This window comes from Linepithema humile, chromosome 2, assembly GCF_040581485.1.
Source record: "Linepithema humile isolate Giens D197 chromosome 2, Lhum_UNIL_v1.0, whole genome shotgun sequence".
In the NCBI taxonomy this organism is placed as follows: Eukaryota; Metazoa; Arthropoda; class Insecta; order Hymenoptera; family Formicidae; genus Linepithema; species Linepithema humile.
Window position 1 is genome coordinate 24933966 of NC_090129.1, and position 20396 is coordinate 24954361.

A 20396-nucleotide genomic window follows, 5' to 3' on the forward strand; every position below is an offset into this window, starting at 1 on the left:
TATAGGTAATTTTCCATTATCTTCGCAAATTATCTAGTAATAAAGATTTCCATATATTTGCTGTAAATAACGGATCTTGTCATTTATTGTTCTTCTGCAAAATTGACGAAGGCTGTAAATAATGAACATTTAAGCTTAGCACATAAAATATTTCGAGAACAAATGACGACAGCGACATAAAGGTTGGTCAGCGATGTATGTTTTGTCAATACCAGCCGAGAAAATTCAATTCCGCTCTCAAGCCGACAAGAAATCTCGTAAATCATTAAACAAAACGGATATGCAGTAAATAAAGACGTCGTGGATTGCAAATAAGCGCGCTGCGGATATGCGAAATCGACGCAAACTTCTGGCGCCACGCGTCCACAGTAATAAAGACGAATAACCGCCACATAAATATGTCAAATAGATTGTAGGCCAGTGAAAGTCGTAATTTGGCCGGCCGTAAAAATTATAACAGTAGTTTCCTGCGAAAATTTCACTGCCCCGCGGACATCGTTTGTCGTATTTCAGTACAAAGAATGTTCTGCAAAAACGTTCATAATGTAGTGAACGTATAGGACAGCGATATGGAAAGAGTAATTCATACTTGAAATTGACATTAAGGTTACGTTGAAGTTAAAGAACACAAATTTATTATTAATCTTTGGCCTTTAACTCAAAACTTTGAATATTAAGAAAATGAAAGATTTGTAATTTAAAAAGATATTTTATCACCACATTTATGTATGTTGGATAACGATAACAGTTTCTAAAATAAAAACTATTTTGTAATATTGAGTTTCTACCTTTTTCAAAGAGAGAGAGAGCGCGCGGGTGCGATATTTATAGAAAGTATAAAATTTATGGCCGCTTTAAAAATTCCTCGCGGTTGGGATTCGCGATCCGATTTCGGATCATGTGGCAGGAAGTTGCACATTCTGCCCCGATTATATTATTCTGCCATTCTAAAAATACACACGGCCGGCAGCGCACTTAGCCGCAGGAATGTGTTAAGCGAGACTTCCTATTCAACACATTCATTATACAAGATCTATTCAAACGTAATTTACATCACACATACCGGAACTCAATATCCCGCGTATATATTTGATTATCTGAAAATTCGATTAACTTTGAGATCTTCGCACGTCGCCGCTGATTCGCGTAGAAAGGAACGGCTGTCGCGCGTCTCTAAATTATCCACAATTAGGCGCCAGTAGCGCTTAATTATGCTAATATAACAGCGTTTTACGCGCGAGCCGGTCGGGCCAGTCGAGGTGATATTATGATGACATTATCGTACAAGGCTGATCGTTTGTTTTAATTAATATCCAGCGATATTTTTTGCAATTTTTATAAAACAACATGCTATATTTTTTCTACACGAAAGTATCCTCGCAGCTCACTGAACATGTTTTTCCCTAACAGAGTGATTAATTGACGTACCACAGCACTTTGATCTTAATATTAAGAAAAAAACTGCAAACTTAAACATGCGTACAAGGTAACGTGCAAATAATGAGTTGCAATATTAAAATATTTATTACAATTTTGTAAAAAGCATATAAGTGAATTAAAGAATATATTTACGGTGTTAAAAATAGATTAAAACGATCTGTTCAACCAACTTTCTTAAATTTTCGATTTTTTTCAACGTTTTATTATTAATAAAAATCTAATTGATTGAAAAGATGTTTTCTGCATTATTTATTTTGTTGCATCTTAAAATTGATACCTTGTTTTATTTATATTTATTATTCCATATATGTGCTTTATAAGTTTCTTGAAAATTTATATTTTAACTACTATGCACCAATGGTATCAATTATGTGTTCGTGCGTTAACCTACGTTAAAAATATATGCGCGCATTTTCGGAGAATTTCCGCCACGCATGTAGATAAAGCTACGCCCTCTTATAAAAGACTCTTATCATCGTGGGACGAAGAGTGTCTCCGTGTAACACTTTTTTATTACCTTGTAGAAGCCGAACTATCATCAACAAGAGTCTCTCGTCTCGGCTGAAAAAAACGTTACAAGCCAAAAAAGGGAAAATAGACATCGGAACAGACCCATTCGATTTGTATTCCGAAGATCAAAGATTATACAGAGCTCATTTCTGAAAAATTTCTCTAAACTTATCTCTGTGAATTTTTATGGATTAAATATCATTATATTGTTTTTAACAAAATGTGCCTCACACTTACTAAATAAATTATTAGCAGAGATACATCGGTAGAAATAAAAGAATTTATTGATTAATAGCATTCGGTAACAATACGCGTAAAAGTAAAATCAGTTATAAACCTGATTACGGTCAATAAACTCTCTCGTCTCTTTATCTCCAGTCTTTAAGTCTAGAATTCTGCCATCTCATCCCGATAAAATTCAAGACTTTCGCAAATTGGTATAAAGACTTTGGTTTCTTATCTTTGTTTCCAAGAGGAAATTATGTGATCGACCTCAGCGGTCAAGACCGGCGGTGCGATGTTCGTGACACATGCCGGAACATATTTACGAACAATTTCGCCCACGTTTGATATACGAGTTTGACATTGAGGCTGCAGCCGGTCGGCCGACTTAATGGCGCGGTAAATCACGCGTCAATATGTTAGTCGCGCGTTGCGCTTATGCCTTACCGTTAAAGATAGCAGCAAAAAGGGAAGGACGAGTGATTGCATCTTGACGGATTTTCGCTCCCTCGGCCTCACTGTCGATGCATCTCGCTGCAGTTTCCGGACGACGATGCACACTTTTATCTGCGCGTCTAATTTTTACGTCATTTTTTCACGCTTTCAAATCACTGCTCGTTGTAATGTCGATTTCGCTGTCGATTAAAACTTTCTTCGATTACTTGAATCGCAAAGCAAACTGTCTTTTCATTGAACCTCTCGATCTCCTATTAAGATATTAAATTTTTTTATATATTAACATAAAATCTTTTTTATATTAGAGAACGTAATTTTGTTATTATTTGTTTTTTTTTTAATTTTAATTAATTGTAATGATAATAATTAATTTGCGGCAATTATGTGATTTAATAATATTGTGAGTAAAATAATTTTAAAACATTTCAAAATACAGTGTTAAAAGATGCGTACACTTTGAGTCTCTTTTAATAAATGAATCAATATAACAGTTCTTCCGTATCTTTTCGCGTAATTACTATGGAATTCGCAGTTTCATCGAATAGTCTTCAAGTTATTTCTGCGATATTTTGCGAATGATGACGATAAGCACATCATAGTAACATTCCAGAGATAAAATTCTGTTAACACCGGCACCAATCGCGAGGAATGCAATTACATCATCATCTTCATAAGGTCCCGACGATCTGCAACTTTACGAGAGCTTGATTGAACCCTTGTAAATTCAATCTTACTTAAATGTTATTGCTTAACAAGATATTTATAAAATAATAAAATAATACTATCTACAAAGTTTATTACTTTGTACGACCTATAAATTCATTCATAGCTATTTCTTATTCGTATCTTTACGTTACACTTTCTATATAAGAATAAAATGAAAAGAAATATCTTGAGAATAAAATTATTCTTAAGACAAAATGTGTCGTATATATTCGCCAACGATATTGTAGGTAAAAAATAAGGATGGGAATACACGTGGCTAATCGCAAATGTGAACGTTTCTTTGCGAGTTCCAAGCGAGAATATTTAGTGTCTGATTAACATTCGAATTTTTTTTGCACCAGTACGTCAGCTGTTCTGTGCTATTTTTAAATTTCAGCCCATTTATTACTGTGCAGTTTGTGCCGTGGTAGAAATTACGAAAATGCAAGTATGATAATTTGCATTAGTCTTGTCATTTATTTAATTAATAACTCGCGATTTAATTATCGTTATGTCCTGTTTGCACTTAACGATGTTTGACATTCAAATCAAATGTTGTGGCGCGACGCCAGAGAGACTGTCCGTGGCGAAGGAAATTGGATATTAGAGAAGTCATCGGCTGGCGCGCATGTGAGCGCACATGCACGTATAATGCTTTCATGCTCCAGTTGCTAGTGAGCGTTAGACAAGAACTTATATTACCCGTACGTCGACCTGTCGAAGGTGGAGTAGCCCGGAGCTAGAATTATCTGCAGATTATACAAACGAGAGATTTCCCTATTTATCGTATTTAGCTGTGCATGTCGATAGTTAGAGAAAAATTCAGATTTAAGTGTCTTTAAGTTCTCTTCAAACGACCGTCCCTCTTTCGTGACAGCGCGATTTTGTAATGTAATTTTCCGTTTCGAAATAGAATTGGGTCGTGCATTTTTTCGCCAAAATCGATTAATCAAAGTCGTAAGAATTGCAAGTATGCAGATCATAAATACATCGTAACTAATTCCGTTCGTTTACAGAATGGAAAGCTGATCCCCGCGTAAATCGAATGCGCGCGCTACGAGATAAATCGCCGACAAAGACGGCGGGCGAAGTCGCGTCGCTAATTATGCAAGTGCACTTGTATAATCGAGTACGATAAATTCGCCGCAGTCGAGCGTGCGCCGGTCGTAGTGCCACGGAGAATTTTTGCAGAAACGGAACCCGCGAGTGAACACCATTATAAGCTCCACATTCTGAAATGTCGAGAGCGATAACATCAATGTACCCGGTGCACAATGCTGTCGTGTAAGTTTGACGTGCGTTGTTCAGTGACAAACATATCCATAAAGTCGAAAAGGGATTGTGCATCTGACACTCGAAACGAGATCGCAACGTTATTAACGCGTATAAATGCACGGCGGGATGCAAATTAGCCCGTGTGATATACGATCGTTAAGAGCATACGGATTGCTCATTAGGCTTACAATTATTGCCCGAGGGTGTGTCAAATGTGTTGCGCGTGCGCTTAAAAATAATGTACTACGAATAGCAAATAAGTTGCGCATGCATAATTATGCACAATAATTTTATTAACTTTTTATTCAGTGTATATGTCTTGTATTTCCGATCAAAAGCGATTTTAAATAAGAATTTATAAGCCGTTACGTGATTTGCGACGATTGCGATTCATTTTACTAAAAGTTCTCTTTTTTTTTTTCCATTAATATTAATGTTGAATTGATTATAATTTGCATGATAAGGATGTAAATTAAAAGTGTAGTAGCTCATTGCAAACAAGCAACCATTAACACGTGCCGAAGATACCATTCAGCGTACATGTGGAAGCTCTTATTGCGAGTTAGGAAATTATTCACATACGTTTCCGTATGTATGTTTTCTATCTGACTCTTGTTTATTAGGTGTGTACTTTATTGCAGTGAAAACACGTTACGTCGCGGCAAGATAGAACATTTGAGGGAATCTTCTTACGCAAGTCGCGGTGTGCCGTTTATTTTTACGATTATCGAAGCACCAGCATCGCCACACTATTAATACGCGTTTGCAAAAGGCAAACCTGTGAACAAGGCTGTGAATAAGGAGTAATTTTCGAACGAAAGTGGCATGTAGCTAATCAGCCTTTGAGCATGTTGCACATTTTTGTCTACGGCGTTCGTTAATTGGTGCGTTGGCAATTATACAGACTGTGATAATTAAAAGGAACCAAGCAGCATTTTATCTAAGCTCTAATTGCTGAATTAAGTACAATCATAAATTTTCAAAGTATAGAAAATAGATTTTATCAATTCTCAGTATGTTTACGATAAATTAATGCATTATTATATTTGTGTAATTTATTAATGATAAATTATTCTTGTTTAGACACGTCTATATAAAGTTATTTTAAATATTGTGTGAAATTACGTTAATTACTGCCGCTAAATCACTCTATTTTCTCAATTATATTTTATATATATATTTATGTATTATAATTATGATTAAATAATCGTGTGCTTCATAATTTTAAACTTTAGGAATATTTATTTTTTATTGAACTTATCTTATTGAAAATCAAAATTAAAAATAATTTATAATTTTATGTTTTTTAAATTTCTATTTAAAAGATTACGTTAAATCTTGATCTTGCAAACACTTAACTAACCTGTTGCACTGTTGTGAGTGCGGATTGTGTATATATACTGTTGACAGAGGACGAGCACACTAATTAGATGCGGCAGCCGAAATCAACTCACACATTGATACACAAAATTCGTCTTCTAATTGCAACTTTGCAAAGAAAATTGTTATTACATCCAAGGGATTCATCTTGATAAACCGCACTTTACTTACAAAATTTTCTCGAACAAGTAAAGTTTAATTTATAAGTTAATAAATTTATGGCTAATTAATTCACCAGCGCTCAGTAAAACCGTGTTTATCAATAAGATGCAATCGTAAATTTCGCAGAGATATGTTTACGAAATGGCTTCATGAAGATTTATCGCGTTTTCCTGATATTTTTTTCGATATCTCGCGTGTAACGTTAAACGTGTATGAAGTATAGCGAGAGCATGTTGCAGCCCGGAGGAGACCGAAAGCCGTGTTCCTCTGTCAGAGGTGTCGTTTCGTACTGACGGCTGCCGTCGGTGGAGGACCGACTTTATATGTCCGCGTGGAATCGCGGAATCGAGCTTTGGGTGCCTCATGTGGCACGTCACCTGGCAACAAAGTATGCAAACGTTATTTTAACAGTGACGCAAGACTATTTTTCTTCCTTCCAGGACACAAAATTTTACAGAATAAACCTTTGAAAAAAATTAATTAAAAAATCTATCATTTTTTATTAAATTACTCGCGGAAATCAACCAATGTGATCATAATAATTTAAAGACACGAAAAGAATCGATATCTTACGTGGCACGTCTAAAATATTGTAAATATTTCACATAACAAAATTTGTTAATTAAATTAAAATTAATTATTTATTAAAAAAAATTTATCCAAAATTTTCGATAGTTAAGTGTAAAATATTTTTAAAAACCCAAAAAACCCAATTTTTGCAATAAAATCTTTATATTTATCTTTTAAATTTTTAACAAAAAAAGTATATTTTTCTCCTTTGTTAATAACTCCAAAAACTATTTCATAAAAAATTGTATTAAGAAAAGATAGATGTAATTGGATAAAATCGAATTACTTTCAGTAATTTAAGCGTAGATTGCGTGAGGCGTTTCGTTCAGTAAAGTCGACATTTTATTAACAAATTAGGTAGTCTGAAGATGAATCAAAGATATGTTATTTATAATATTATAATTCGCAAAACCACATAATGAATATTCCTTCGCAGAATCTCATTTTTCTTGGAAAGCATTAACTGATCAGTCGTAACGAGATGTCGAACATAGACATGACGTTTCAAACAAAGATAGAACCTGGTTAATCCCTCTGTGCGCCAAAAGAGAGCAAAATGAGAACATATTGCTTCGTGCAGCTGGTCGTACGTCAGATCTCGCTACTGCGAAATATCAATATGATGCGTGACCGGTTAGCTATTTGTTATTGATGATTCTCTGCCGCAAATTCTTACAAAAGATTAATAGCACCTAGTTTTTTTTTTATAGAAATATTTCCAAACCATGAAGATTCCTGAGATGTCTTTAATTCAGAGAATGATTTATATTAATACTTTCTTTTTCTAAAAATAAGTTTCACTAAATACGATATAACACAAAATATTACACCTTATTATTTACCAAAAAGTAAGTGATACGTGTTTTCAGTCGATATTTCGCGTAAACAATTTCTGAATTATCCGTAAATACAGGTGTTGGAGAAATTGCGATTAATCGAGAAAACCCGCCGCTTTCAGAAGTTTTAGGAGGAAGCGATGACAGCAGCTGACATTGATAATTGAAGCCGGACGACTTTCGCCGGAGTGGTTTAACATCTCCTTCGCAGCGCCGATGCATCCGTATGGACAGCCGCATGGACAGCCTGTAATTAGCGACCGCCTTGGTGGCGATCTAATATGTTTTCCCGAGCAAATTATCAAGTGGCGCTACGTAGATAGAATTAGTTACGTCGGCCTGTCGGCTGATATCGCTAAATTGCTGCGTTCCTAGAGCAAGACGTCCGGACTGCATTTTGCTCCGTGTATCATCGTCGTTCATCAGCTTCGTTCGCTCGCGAGGTATAAATAAGTATATCGGGTCATCCTCTCGATCGCACTGTCAAAGCACGAGAAATAATTTTCGTGCGATAACGGAACAATCCTTTCGCAAAGCAGCGTTTATCGGGCAAAAACCCGTTTCGATAAATAGAAGATTCTTGCAATCAGATTACAATCAGAGACTTTGACATTTTAAATTGGATTAATTGTGTTGAACTCGTTAAAGATATATATATTTTACGAACATCTAATTTTTACAGAACAATATGTATTGAAAACATATTTGAAAATGTTAAAAGTTTACAGAAATTTTTTTATGTATACCTGCATATAAAGTATTGCAGAGAAGTATTAAAAACATTCTCGTAGAAGTAACGTGAGAAAGAATCAGTGTCCGTAATTTTATTAGCAACAATAACGATTATGATGAAGTATCTCTGTTTAAGTTGCTCAATTATAGTTATCGCGGTGCGTAATGATGGCAATTAACGAGATTTAAATATTTATCAGATCCTCTCTCGCACATTTAAATGCCACGCAATGTTTCGATGTAATACGGTGATTATAGTATGGCAAGTGGAGCTAATTGCGCGACTTGTATAGCTACCTGCTTTTTTGCAGGCACCGCTCGCAGTGTCATTGACTTGATGACACCATTCATCAGGATCATTAATGTTGCGTCATAATTGCTCGATTCAGGCGATAACGATCAATGGTTTGTGCATTGAACAACGTGCCCACAACAATAACACGCTTGGCGAACGCGAACGCGAACTGTCATCGACTCGGCGCGATAGCTAGCGAATCAACGGTGCCTGAATTCTGCGAAAAATGTTATTTTAAGCAGCGGATTTCGCGTTTCACGCGTAAAATCGCGCCTTTCACGCCATTAATTGCGATAAAGGCGGAGCAATGCGATCGTCGTTTGTCTATCACGACAAAGACAGCCGTGTCTCTTCGAGCTCTCATTGTGCAACTTTAAGAAATACACGTCGGCCCGGCGCGCGGTTGCTCCAATTTTTGCGAAACTCCCGAGGAGACTGTTATTTATTAAGGCGCGGAAATAAGCGCGCAATTCATTCGCTGGCATCTGGTACATGCGCAACTTATCGGCAAAATCCGTTTTCACTGCCGCGCAATGAGCAACGGTTTAATATTAGGCGCTGATCTGCGCGTCCGTGCATTCTCTGTTACATAATTGGTGTGAAGAGCGAAATTTTTACGCAATTATCACGACCCGTTTAACGGCAGAAATGCGAAAATTTTATAACTAGTGATTAACCCCTTGGGTGCGGCGCGTTGAATGGCCTTCTACAGTAAAATGCGCATTACGATTACGACATATCGTCTGGATTCGTTTCAATGTAAATCGGCGTAAAATAATGAGCGTTATAAATCAACGGCGAGACATCTTAACCGACTATTTCTTAAAACTACACTACCGGCCATTAGCGTAGAGCTCTCATTGCTAAGAGTTCTAGCTCTGCGTTTATATCTACGACTTTCTCAGCCGAAGGGTTCATACATTAAGTGACGTGAACGACGCTAAAGACCAACGTTAGCACGTTAGCTAGGACGTTTGCTAGGTGCAAACGATCTAGTATAATTACAGCGTAAAAAAAAAATCATTAATGCGCAATATACTAAATTGCAGAAATTCCAATGAACCCTATTGCAGAACGTGCAATAAACAAGCTAGCTAATTAACGTCATCTCGCCTCAACTAAATCAGATTAAAATTAGTAAAAAGATACATTTATTACGCTGAACTGGCGTGCGTACGTAAAATAACGAGCGTTTTGCAAGAGGGAAAAAGTACGCTTTTAACGACTGAAAAATAAGCCGCGAAATTATGCACATAAATTAATTAAATGCGAGATACGAAGAGCGCGCAATTGAGATCTCGAATTGCGGGGATTTTCGCGCTGCGCTTCAATTCGCGCGATGGCGATATGTCTTCATTCCGATCATTGATTGTGGCAGAATAGGGTCTCGGGTGGCATAAAGTTTCTTTGCGGAAATGCAGCGATAAAACGCCGTGGGAATTTCTAATGGCGATCCACACGAACGGTGCACGAGCGATGTTAGCATCGCCGTTTCGGACTACCAGTTTCCCTTCCACGATTCGATCGCTTGGAAACGCTTTTTCCACGCCGGAGAGACCCAGAGCAGCGATTGCCTTTCAATAAAGTCGGCGCTCACGCGTTGAGGCCCCGATTCACGGGAATCATGCCTCGTGGTAATTTCACGTTATCGCTAATGCGACGGTGCAGGTATGATTGGCGTGCTATCGCGCTAGTCCATCCTCTTCTGGCCTTTTAAATACCGCTACCGAACCTGTTTCCCTAATTTCACTCGCACGAGAAATGCGCTTATGATTTTATCGACGAAGCCGAGAAGGCCCTTCATTCTATCTTAATCAGGCAATTCATGAGTCAGGAATTTATTGATTATTTCTCACTCGAAAGTTCGGGGAATGTTGAATATCTGTCGATCTTCATTCAACCGGGACAAATTACTTTCTCTAATTAATATAAAAGGAGTGTTAAAAAAATAATAAAATTCAGCACCTTATCAAGAGCACTTTGCTCTTACGGGAAATATAAATAAGTAAAAATGATTTTTAAAAATCAATACCATCGAATGCAATCGACACGAGCGGAATGAAATGAAATAACTGACATTAAAATAATGCGGTAGGGAAACGTGTTCGTGTAATCGCATAAATTAATCCCCCCGTTTCTCCACGTGCATCTATTATTAATTCGCAACTCCCTCATAAAGATTCGGATTCAGGAACTTACTGCGAACTTGTTCGGCGAATTATGCAGTCGGGTGCCACCGACGCCGATATTTAAAGACGGCGATCACGGACAGATTTACATGCATAATTCCAACGTGTAATTCCGCGCTTTTAACGAAGTAGCGATCGAGTCGCGCGTCACTTCTAATCCGCCGTAAATGCCATTTAATCGCGATCTTACGTCGCGATCTGGTTCACGTTGGAAGGACGCTAATACCCTCCAACAAGCATTTTTAACGGGCTCGCCAATCGTGCGTGGCAGCTTTCCGCGGTTGTCCTAAAATGCTGCACGCTCCGATATTATCGCGATCGCTAATTAACGAATGGTGATAAAACGCGTACACCGAAGCTAATTCGCTAATGTTAGATGAAGCGAAATTATCATCTTCTCCACAATCTTGCATTCTATCGAAATTAGATTACTGAAAGCAGCAGTGCATAAAGTAGCGTATTATAGCTATAATATTATATGTAATATATGCAAATAGCTTGTAGTAAAGCAATATTCTATCTTAATTTCGCGATGTTTACTTTTTTATAAAATACACGGTTGCGATATTATTTTTTAAATTACTTTGTAATAAGGAAATTAATAATACAAATTATAAGGACGCATTAACTTGCCTTTTTCACGATCGCTACAAATAATAATTAAACTTTGATAATTATTAGCGATATAATTCTGGGAACTAAACCAATATAACAATTTCTGATCTAATCTTTCGAAAGGATATAAGGGCTTTCACTTCTACATTCTCCTTCTTTTCCTGCCGAGCGTCGCCCCAGGTGACAAACAAATTGCGTTATTGCGTCACCGCAAGTTCGCGGAATCTCTCTCGCGGGCGGCAGAATGCGCAATTTCCGTTTCAGAAGATAATATCAGCCCTTCCGAGCCGCGTAACCGTTGCATTGGATCACGATCGTTCAATGAATCGCGCGACCCGTGTTATTTGGCAAATTACCCGTGCGACCTGGGAATCGGTCCATATCTTACAATGACAGCGTATTGTTACGACGTGAAATACAAAAGCCTTCTAGCAACTGTGCAACTTTTCGTCACAATAGCGCAATACCTGTGTCCGCTTTTTATTCCAAAGCCCGATTAGCAGACAATTATCCCGTTAGTCGCATGCTCCTCGAATTCCGACGAAGCATGGTGCAACCGGCAGTAATTGAAGATAATTGCGATATTCATAACGGAATTCTAAACATTTGCCATAATGTTGTGAGATAACGAACTTTAGAGTTTATAGATCGTAAAGTCCAATGTTGAGCAAATTCTGATATCGATAAACTCGCAAGTAAATAAGAAAAATATAGTTATTAAAAATTTGAAATAACGCGTAATAAGGAAAGTTGTTATCCAACACGTGACCGCACAGAGTAATTCATTTCACTATTTTGTTTATTGCAAAAAAAGTTAGTTAAATGCATAAAAATTACTGTATATTATAATTATTAAAAGTACGATTATTTTATCACAGGCAAAAATATTTACAGGCAGATAAAGAAAGATGATACAAATTATAATTGAAATCGCACAATTGTAATTAAATCGTGAAGAATTGAATTTTTTACCCACGCGTTTAGTGAGAAAAACGGGAATTTTTGTATTTTTCGTCACTTGACGTTTTTCTTGACGAAATCATCGGCCAACGCAATATCATGCTGAAGCACTAACACCGCCTCGTCTATCAGGTTTTGTTCGAACGTCGTGACCGTGCCGTATCCGAGATTCCTATGAACGCCACGTGGCCCGAGCAGCAACTCGTTGCTGAAGAAACGCGCATTGGTTACCGTCGACTCCACGTAAGCGGAAATGATCACATGTGGCTCGTGATGGATGGCGCGGCACAAATTATGAACGAAGGACAGCGTCGCCGATGCCATTGAAAACGTAGACCCGCCCGCTCCCTTCTTTGCCTAAGATAGACAGCATAAAAGATTTGAATAGAATGCCGGATCAATAATTTTTCTGAAAAATATTATTCCGAATCTGATCACTAATTCAATTTGATTACACAAAATATTGAATGTGTGATATTAAATTTTATATTTGTATACAGCGCGATAACACGCGTATTTTTGTATAACAAACGTTACTTTCACTCGTTCGTAGAACTCAATTCTTATTTTACTTGAACGACTCTTTTCCCAGCTTCCCGGACAAGCTGGATCAGAGCTTTAGTTTCCTCTTCCGTTAAGGGAACGTTCGGCCTCGCCTTGGAGAATAAAGGAACTGTGGTGTTTTCCGCGTGGCCACCCACGACAGGAACGTAAGTCCTCCTCGGTTCTTGACCAATAACCTGCGCGTAGAAACGTTGCGCCCGCATCTGGTCGATCTGACAGACGCCGAAGAGCCTTTCAGGCCGATAAACCCCGCGCGTCTTTAGGACTCCCGCCGCGACTGGCACCATCGAGTCTAAAGGGTTCGTCACTATGGCTATCAGAGCATCAGGACACCTGTCTGCGCAGATGTTGATTATGTCTCTTGTTAACGCGGCGTTCTCCTACGGTGAACGGCATAAGTATATTCGAATATGAAGTCTTCGTGGGAGGTTGCATCGTTTTAAATTAGCTTAATTTTTAGAATCTATTAATTCAATTTTTTTTTAAATCACTGAGTGTTAAAATAAAATTATTTTGTACAACATTTCGATAAATTAAAACTTTATATCACGTGATCGTAAAAGATAAAACAACTTTTTGTCCCTTCCTAGTTTTATCTGTAAAAACTAGTATTGGTTTCTTAATTAATTTTCTTCATAAACTTTGAATAACATTTAGAGCCTATATGTTGAACAAGAAGATATGTGCAAATCATTATATGCCATAAATTTTAATATTTTAACTTAATAAATCCATATGTGTTGTAGAAGACAAGTCAAACAATTATTATATACCATAAAAAGATGCCTTCTTTCCATGTCTGGCCTCCTGGCAATTCCCGCAGTCACGACGACTACATCGGCGTTCTGTAAGCCTAAGGACAATCTATCTATTCCCTTAAATCCTCGAACAGGCAATTTTGTAGGTATATGATTCAATTCTTCAACTATTCCCTCGGGATCGCTTCGATTGCAAAGTCGGAGCTCCGTAAGACTCCCTGGATACGTTTTTAATAAATGTGCCAAAGATTTGCCGACTCCACCGAGGCCAACGATGGCAACTCGACATTTTGTAACATATTTCAGTTCGTCGCGTTCATTGAACTGATTCGATTTATTGATGATATTATTAAGAGTCCTACATCTTTGCTCTTCAAAGTTCGGAAGAAATTTACGGGCCAGCTTAATGGCATTGTACATATTGCTAACAGATAAAAAAAGAAATCAAAATTATTCTAATAAATTATTGTCCCACGCATATTAAGATTAAAACTCATAAATATGAATCATCAAAAATAAATTTGAGTAAATTTTATTATAAAACTTAGGTTAATGTTTTTCTTTAGAAAAAGTAGATTATAAATAAAAAAGAATTAATTTAATTTTACTATAAAAACCGTAAATACTATTGAATTAATAAATTTGCAAACATATTTAATAAAGTGGATGATTACCATATTTTTCTTGAGTGAAGCAAATAACCAACAATCGAAAAAAGAGATGATTACTTTAGCCACGATAGGAATCGTTGTGAATAAATTCATAATTATGCTGTAGTTTATAATAGATTTTCGAGTATAATTAAAAGCCGATATCATCAAACATTTTTTATTTATTATAAATTTTCCAAAATATTATATCACTCCTATGTTCACGACATTTTTCAAATCGATACTGTTTCTTTCGCAATGTTAATTTAGAGCTTCAACTTCAAGATCTTAATATGTCATATAGAAAATGCACAACTTTGTTTCTCGTATATAACCGCTTATAAAAAAAATAACACAATATTATAGTTAATAAATATCACGAAAAGAATATAAAAAGTAAAAATGGGCAACTGCGTAAAACCTATCGATCCTTTAAGTGCTTTGATCCCAAGAAACAATGAGTCCAATGTTACAGCAATTAAGGAATCAACAGTGCCAATCATTTTTTTAATCGGCGGTCCTGGAGCAGGAAAAGGTATGTGTTGAGGTTTTATTTACAATTTTAAAACTAAATATTCCGAATTTATCAATTAATACATAAGTAATAATTAGATTGTTTTTTTTTTCAATTATGTATAATTTCATAGATATTAAAAATATCTTTTTTTAGTTTTTTTTTTAGTATTTTTTAGGAAATTTTAATCATAGTCCACTAAAAAAATTAATAAAATATTCTAAATAACTAATCTAACAATATATTAATAATTACTAGAAGATAAAAATGCGCAAAATAATGATAATATATTATTAATTTGGATCACATTTTTAAAAAAATGGTTATACATATGTAAAGTTTCAATTGCTTTAAATTTAAAAACAATTTAATTTTTTTCCAACAGCAACACAATGTACACGTATAGAAAAACATTACGGCTTTTGCACTATCATAACCAGAGAGCTATTGCGCCACGAAGTAGCCACCGGTTCACAAAAAGGCATAATTTTGGCGCACTTAATGTCCGAGGGTAAGAATGTCCCCCCGGATGTCATGGTACAGCTTATTGGGGAAAAAATGTTGAGCAAATTAAGTACCACGCGAGGTTTTCTAGTAAGTGGATTTCCCAGAGAAAAAATGCAATGTAAATACTTCAACAGTCGCATCCGTCCACCGGACCTCGTTCTGTACCTGCTCGTCAGAAATTCGCTGTTAATAGACAGGGTTCTGGCGAAAACCGTCACCACCACAGAGCGACAGATGAGCATAATCGACGATAAATTACTCCGAATTAAGCACTATCAAGAAAAGATCAAATCAGTTCTTAAATATTATAAAAAACATCTTGTGGTTATCGACGGTGAAAAAGAAGAAGCGGAAGTTTTCGAGGACATTTGCTACGCGATTGATAACGTTTTGAAAAAGTTTCCTAGCTCGTCTACATAAAAAAAAAAAAAAAAAAAAAAAAACAGTTAATTAGAGCTTGTTCGTATATAATAAGTAGATTGAATTAGCGCTACTTAATCGAGGCTAGTTATCGTGTAAAATTATATAATAATATGATTGATAGAATTTCATGCTTTTGCGTTATATAAATATTGTACTGTGTTTTGTACGCATTAAAATAAACATTATATATATATGTATGGAAATTGTAATATATTATATTATAATAAATATTACAACAACCAATAGAGAATGCAAAAAAACTATATTTATTATTTTACTATAATTTGCAATTAATTAATGTAATATTACATAATTTATCTCTAAAAATTTATAAACTTTTAGATATAAAAATTGAAGCAAAAGTTGGTACAGTTAGTAACAAATATTCGTATTCGTTTTTATTCGCTACAGATAAGTTATCATGATTTGATAAATGCAGCAAAGTGTCAGGCATTCGAAATAATCAATACGATGAATACCATTGAGAACTTTTGTAACTATCAAAGGGCCTCAGGGGCTTGGAATATAATAATTAATAACAATAATGACAAAATATAAATTTATATAATTTTCTTAGAAATGGTCATAAAACAATTTTTAGAAATGCATTTCAAAACTTGAAAACTGCTTCTGTTTTAAATGCTTTTGCTGATAAATGCAAAATTATGTAAAATTGCACGGAGTAAAAAAATGGTTTTAATTTTGTTTAAAATTTTTGAAAGCTTAAAGTTTTATTTTTAAAATAATTTTTTGAAAATAAAAAACAATTTTTAAAATCTAAATTATCACAATTTAAAATAATCTGTATTTTGATCTTTTTTTTAATAGAATATAATGTGCCGTTGGCATTAACATAAAGTTAGTATAAGACTATTAAAACAGAAGTAAAATTGAAGTTACTTGATTGATCGAATTTGAATTTCCAATTCGCAATTTCAATCTTCTATGCTTAAAATCAATGTTAATCGATGGGTGGTTCTTTACACTTGAAAATACGACAATCGCGCGTGACACTTTATATAATATTTTCGACGCGAATTCCATTATAGTTTTATATATACAACGATCGCGTAATATTCTGAACAATATTCCAAACGTGAATTTTATCGTAAAATTATGACGCTCGTATTTTAAAAGATATCTCTAATATTACACAATCGCGCACCCTCTTTCATTTATTTATTTGTTTAGACGAAGATATCGCGAATAATAAATCTAATATTTCCTTAACACATTACATGCACTTGTTACATAAGGCTATTTGTAACTCGCAGTAACGCTGTCAATGCATTTAAATTAAAAAAAAAACATTTAATTTGTGTAATAATATTTCTGATTATATTATTAGAGCGTTCATAATGTCCATTAAACTAAGATAAAAGTGTGAACGCTTTCGGTTCATAGAGCTAAGATAAAAGTGTGATCGCTTCTCTTGGCTCACAGACCTAACAATAAAATATAAACTATAGTTGAGAAGCGATTATAATAAAGCTAAAGCAATAGTGTAATTACTACTTGTCATAGAGAGCTGAATGAGAGAAAAAGACAAAAATGTTAGAGACAGTGGATTCAATATTCTCTTTCAGCGCATTATACATATGAGAATCATCTTCGACTTGTGATCCTATATTTTAGATATGTTAAGGATAAACCCTTTAGATACTAAGCTCTACAAAGTATATCCATAGAAGAGATAAAATTCACTTTACTATATTATAAAGAAGGATTAAAGACGAATGCCAACAAAGTGATTTGGCGTATGTAAAAGCACTCTGTGCGTGATAAAAAACAATCGTTACGTGCCAGTCAATTCGTTGCCACGAAAAACATAACGATAAAATAATATCATTGCTTCGATTTCTACTTTAATTGAATAAATCTCACAAATTATCCACTTCGTGAAAGAACTATCGCAAACAACACAGAAGCGACAGAGAAATATCGAAAATCGCACGATCAATTTAGCATGCTATCCGCCGCTGCTATGCTATACCTAAACTACTTTTATACGCTTTCCGCATTTTTACTAATTATATCTAGGATACTTTTTTGCAAATATTATTTCATATATTTACTTTGTTAATTTATATTCTTATTACAAAATTTTTTTGATGCAATTAATAACATATTTAGATCTCATAATAAAATATAGATTTTAATAATTTATAATTATTTTATTATTTTTAAAAATACACGTAATATTCCTTTTCAACAGCTACTGTTACTTCCGTTAATTTTTGGCATTATCGTTCATGTTCAGTTTATTACTTTTTATTCTGGACGCAACATCAAAGAGCATAAAATTCGGTTGTCTTCAATATATCTTCTCGTCGTTCAATTTTAAAAACGTATTTATGTGTGTCGATGGCATTTATATTCTAAGAGAAGACGATAAAAATATAACAGTTTTAAATATTACTTCAGTTTTATCTTTTCTTATTAATGAACAGTGCAAGCCTCACCGTTAAATATCATTATTATATCGAAGGTCATAATTTTTTTATTAAGCATAACTTGGCACATAATCTCGCATTACGTAGGTCGCTATAGCATCTGTGCTAAAAAAAAGTTCTTTTTCTGAGAACTCACACGGAGAGTAACACATACATGCCTCCTACCACATATGCATGAAAATAACACTCATCTAAGGAACGCTGCACAAAAGACGCGCTAAGAAAGCACAAGCGTGTAAATTTGCGGGGTGATGCCTGAGATGTGTACACCGATCGCAATATCCCCTTTGAGGTATTCATCGAGGGAGGAAGAGCAACTTCCTCTCCGCTGCTCGTTCTACTTTCTAGCGTGGCATTAAACGAGGCGAACGAGAGTTTGATGGATGTCTCGCAAATACTCGGTTTTCTAAGAAATTGATCGTAATCATATCCTCGAAAACTTTAATCCTTAGGCAAGAATAACACAAAGTCTTTACTGTATTCACTTTAAAAATATCGCAAGTGCTTATTGAAATTTTTACTTTATGCATGAATACAAATTTAAGCTAAGCATTATAATCAAAACGATTTAAATTTAATATAAATAACATATTTTATTGTAAAAAATAAAAACGTTATATTAAAATAATTTCTATTAGGTGCATATTTGTATTGCAATAATAGAAAAATAATTATATTTGTACTAAAAACAGCAGAATAATGTGTATTTCTCTGATGATATCAATGTTATTATTTGAAATTAGTGCTTTATCAAATATATTAAGAGGAAACATTTATGAAATTGGACAAAAATTTAAAATTATAACTTTATAAAATTAAAAATTAAATTTTATTATTTACAATAACAATTACGCTTGTTTGAGATATTTGCACCGCGATATCACTTTTTCGATAAAATTTTTATAAAATAATTATTGTAATTATATTTTATAACAATCACGTTATTCTTATAAAGTAGCTTTGAAAGATGCGGCACGAAGGGGCGTGGAATATGTAATTTTAAGTATAACTTTATCGTAAACACATAACTTTATATAATGTAACCGTTTTCTTTACAACGCATTCGAATGATTGATCACCGTCACTGTACCATTCCCATCTTCGCACATACACACACCCACACATGCATCTTGAGCCACCCTGCCGTCCCACAACGTGCATTCCCATGTACCACCACGAGAGCGCACATACACACCCCTTCTCCGCTTCTCATCCCCGACTTTCCACGCGGCTTTGTACCCCGGGTTGTCTGCGTGCCCACGCACACTGACACACCGACGGCAAGTAACTCGGCTGTGTTTGTACCCCCTTCCACCCCCGATCCAACCCTGCGGCGCGGGTGGATGGGTGGTTGGCTGCGTTTATGAGGCCGCGGGCCCGAAATTGAAAGGCATCCAGCCTGACGAGGGGATCGGGGATTGGGGGGAGCGGGTGTGCAGCAGTCACCGACAAGCGAAAGACCGTATCAGAGGGTAATCCTATTGGTGGACGCCGGCGTCGCGACGTCCCGGCGTCATTGGTTCGTCCGCGATCCGCGGGGCGTGGCGACGTCGGTCTGGTGGGGTCGTCGCATCCCTGGCAACGATTACCAGAAGGCAACCAGGGCTCATGCGACGCCAGGAATCCAGCATGGCGGCGACCCGGCAACCCCTAGATGCCGCCGGGGTCCTCGCCCACCACAACCACAACGACGCCCGGCGTCGCGAGGCATCGGTTGTTACCGATTGCTCACATCCACTCTCGTGGATCCCGCTCGATTTGTCCGGGAGAACACTTCAGAAGTCGAAAGTTCGATCGGTCCATTAATCGCTCCGCTAGCGGCTCCTTTTGAACCTTGACTCTTCAATAGCGATGACGAAGAAAATTCTGTTGGTTAAAATTTTTGCTCCGCGGAAAGCTTAGAATATACTCCTATTTAAAAAATATAAACTCATACTGTAAACAATACCACGTAAACAAATAAAACTTATTGGCATATATCTATGTTTTTTTCTATGTGAATTAGATTACATTTGTTACAAATGCAATTTGTAAATTGCCGCTGTGATACTCATTTTGTCTATCAGTAAGTTGAACTTGCTATGTATTAGGTGAAAATACGTAAACTTCTTTTTCACAAAATTCACGCGGGTCCAAGCTGAGAATAGAAACAATTTCGATAGAATCGTAATTATTACGCC

At 35.8% G+C, this 20396-nt stretch overlaps 3 protein-coding genes across 6 annotated transcripts in view; 1 reads left to right on the plus strand and 2 right to left on the minus strand.

The window, feature by feature from the left end:
- loh (lonely heart) overlaps positions 1 to 20396 on the minus strand; it is a 93798-nt gene that overhangs the window by 11234 nt on the left and 62168 nt on the right. Inside the window, exons 1-3 of one of the 3 annotated variants that reach the window (XM_012359925.2) lie at positions 5972 to 6463; positions 3082 to 3320; positions 2620 to 2879 (exon numbers count right to left, since the gene is read on the minus strand). The exons of 1 other annotated variant lie outside the window; for it this stretch is intronic. In XM_012359925.2, coding sequence (XP_012215348.1) covers positions 2620 to 2661 — 42 coding nt within the window. In that variant the 5' untranslated portion in view covers positions 2662 to 2879; positions 3082 to 3320; positions 5972 to 6463. Of the gene's footprint in view, positions 1 to 2619; positions 2880 to 3081; positions 3321 to 5971; positions 6464 to 20396 lie in introns of those variants that run through there. One more of the 3 variants, XM_012359924.2, reaches the window with a different exon arrangement.
- On the minus strand, positions 10882 to 14485 carry LOC105667713 (malate dehydrogenase-like). 2 transcript variants are annotated; one of them, XM_067349800.1, is made up of 4 exons: positions 14344 to 14485; positions 13685 to 14093; positions 12920 to 13291; positions 10883 to 12704 (listed from the first exon to the last, which is right to left on the minus strand). In XM_067349800.1, exons 2-4 carry the CDS (start codon positions 14087 to 14089, stop codon positions 12402 to 12404), a joined length of 1080 nt encoding a protein of 359 aa, XP_067205901.1. In that variant the 5' UTR covers positions 14090 to 14093; positions 14344 to 14485; the 3' UTR covers positions 10883 to 12401. The 2 variants fall into 2 exon arrangements, with proteins under 2 accessions (XP_067205900.1, XP_067205901.1); XM_067349799.1 differs by having other exon boundaries at positions 10882 to 12704; positions 13685 to 14393.
- Positions 14527 to 15814, plus strand: LOC105667848 (adenylate kinase isoenzyme 1-like). The gene is made up of 2 exons (XM_012359931.2): positions 14527 to 14854; positions 15219 to 15814. Exons 1-2 carry the CDS (start codon positions 14722 to 14724, stop codon positions 15758 to 15760), a joined length of 675 nt encoding a protein of 224 aa, XP_012215354.1. The 5' UTR covers positions 14527 to 14721; the 3' UTR covers positions 15761 to 15814.

Excerpts from the sequence above, each read along its gene's own strand:
- LOC105667713 (XM_067349799.1), bottom strand. The coding sequence starts at position 14,089 with ATGTACAATGCCATTAAGCTGGCCCGTAAATTTCTTCCGAACTTTGAA. Across the intron at positions 13,292-13,684 it reads AAAGAAGGCATCTTTTTATG|GAGAACGCCGCGTTAACAAG; the intron begins GTATATAATAAT and ends CGTTCACCGTAG. Across the intron at positions 12,705-12,919 it reads CTGGGAAAAGAGTCGTTCAA|GCAAAGAAGGGAGCGGGCGG; the intron begins GTAAAATAAGAA and ends TGTCTATCTTAG.
- LOC105667848 (XM_012359931.2), top strand. The coding sequence starts at position 14,722 with ATGGGCAACTGCGTAAAACCTATCGATCCTTTAAGTGCTTTGATCCCA. Across the intron at positions 14,855-15,218 it reads CGGTCCTGGAGCAGGAAAAG|CAACACAATGTACACGTATA; the intron begins GTATGTGTTGAG and ends TTTTTCCAACAG.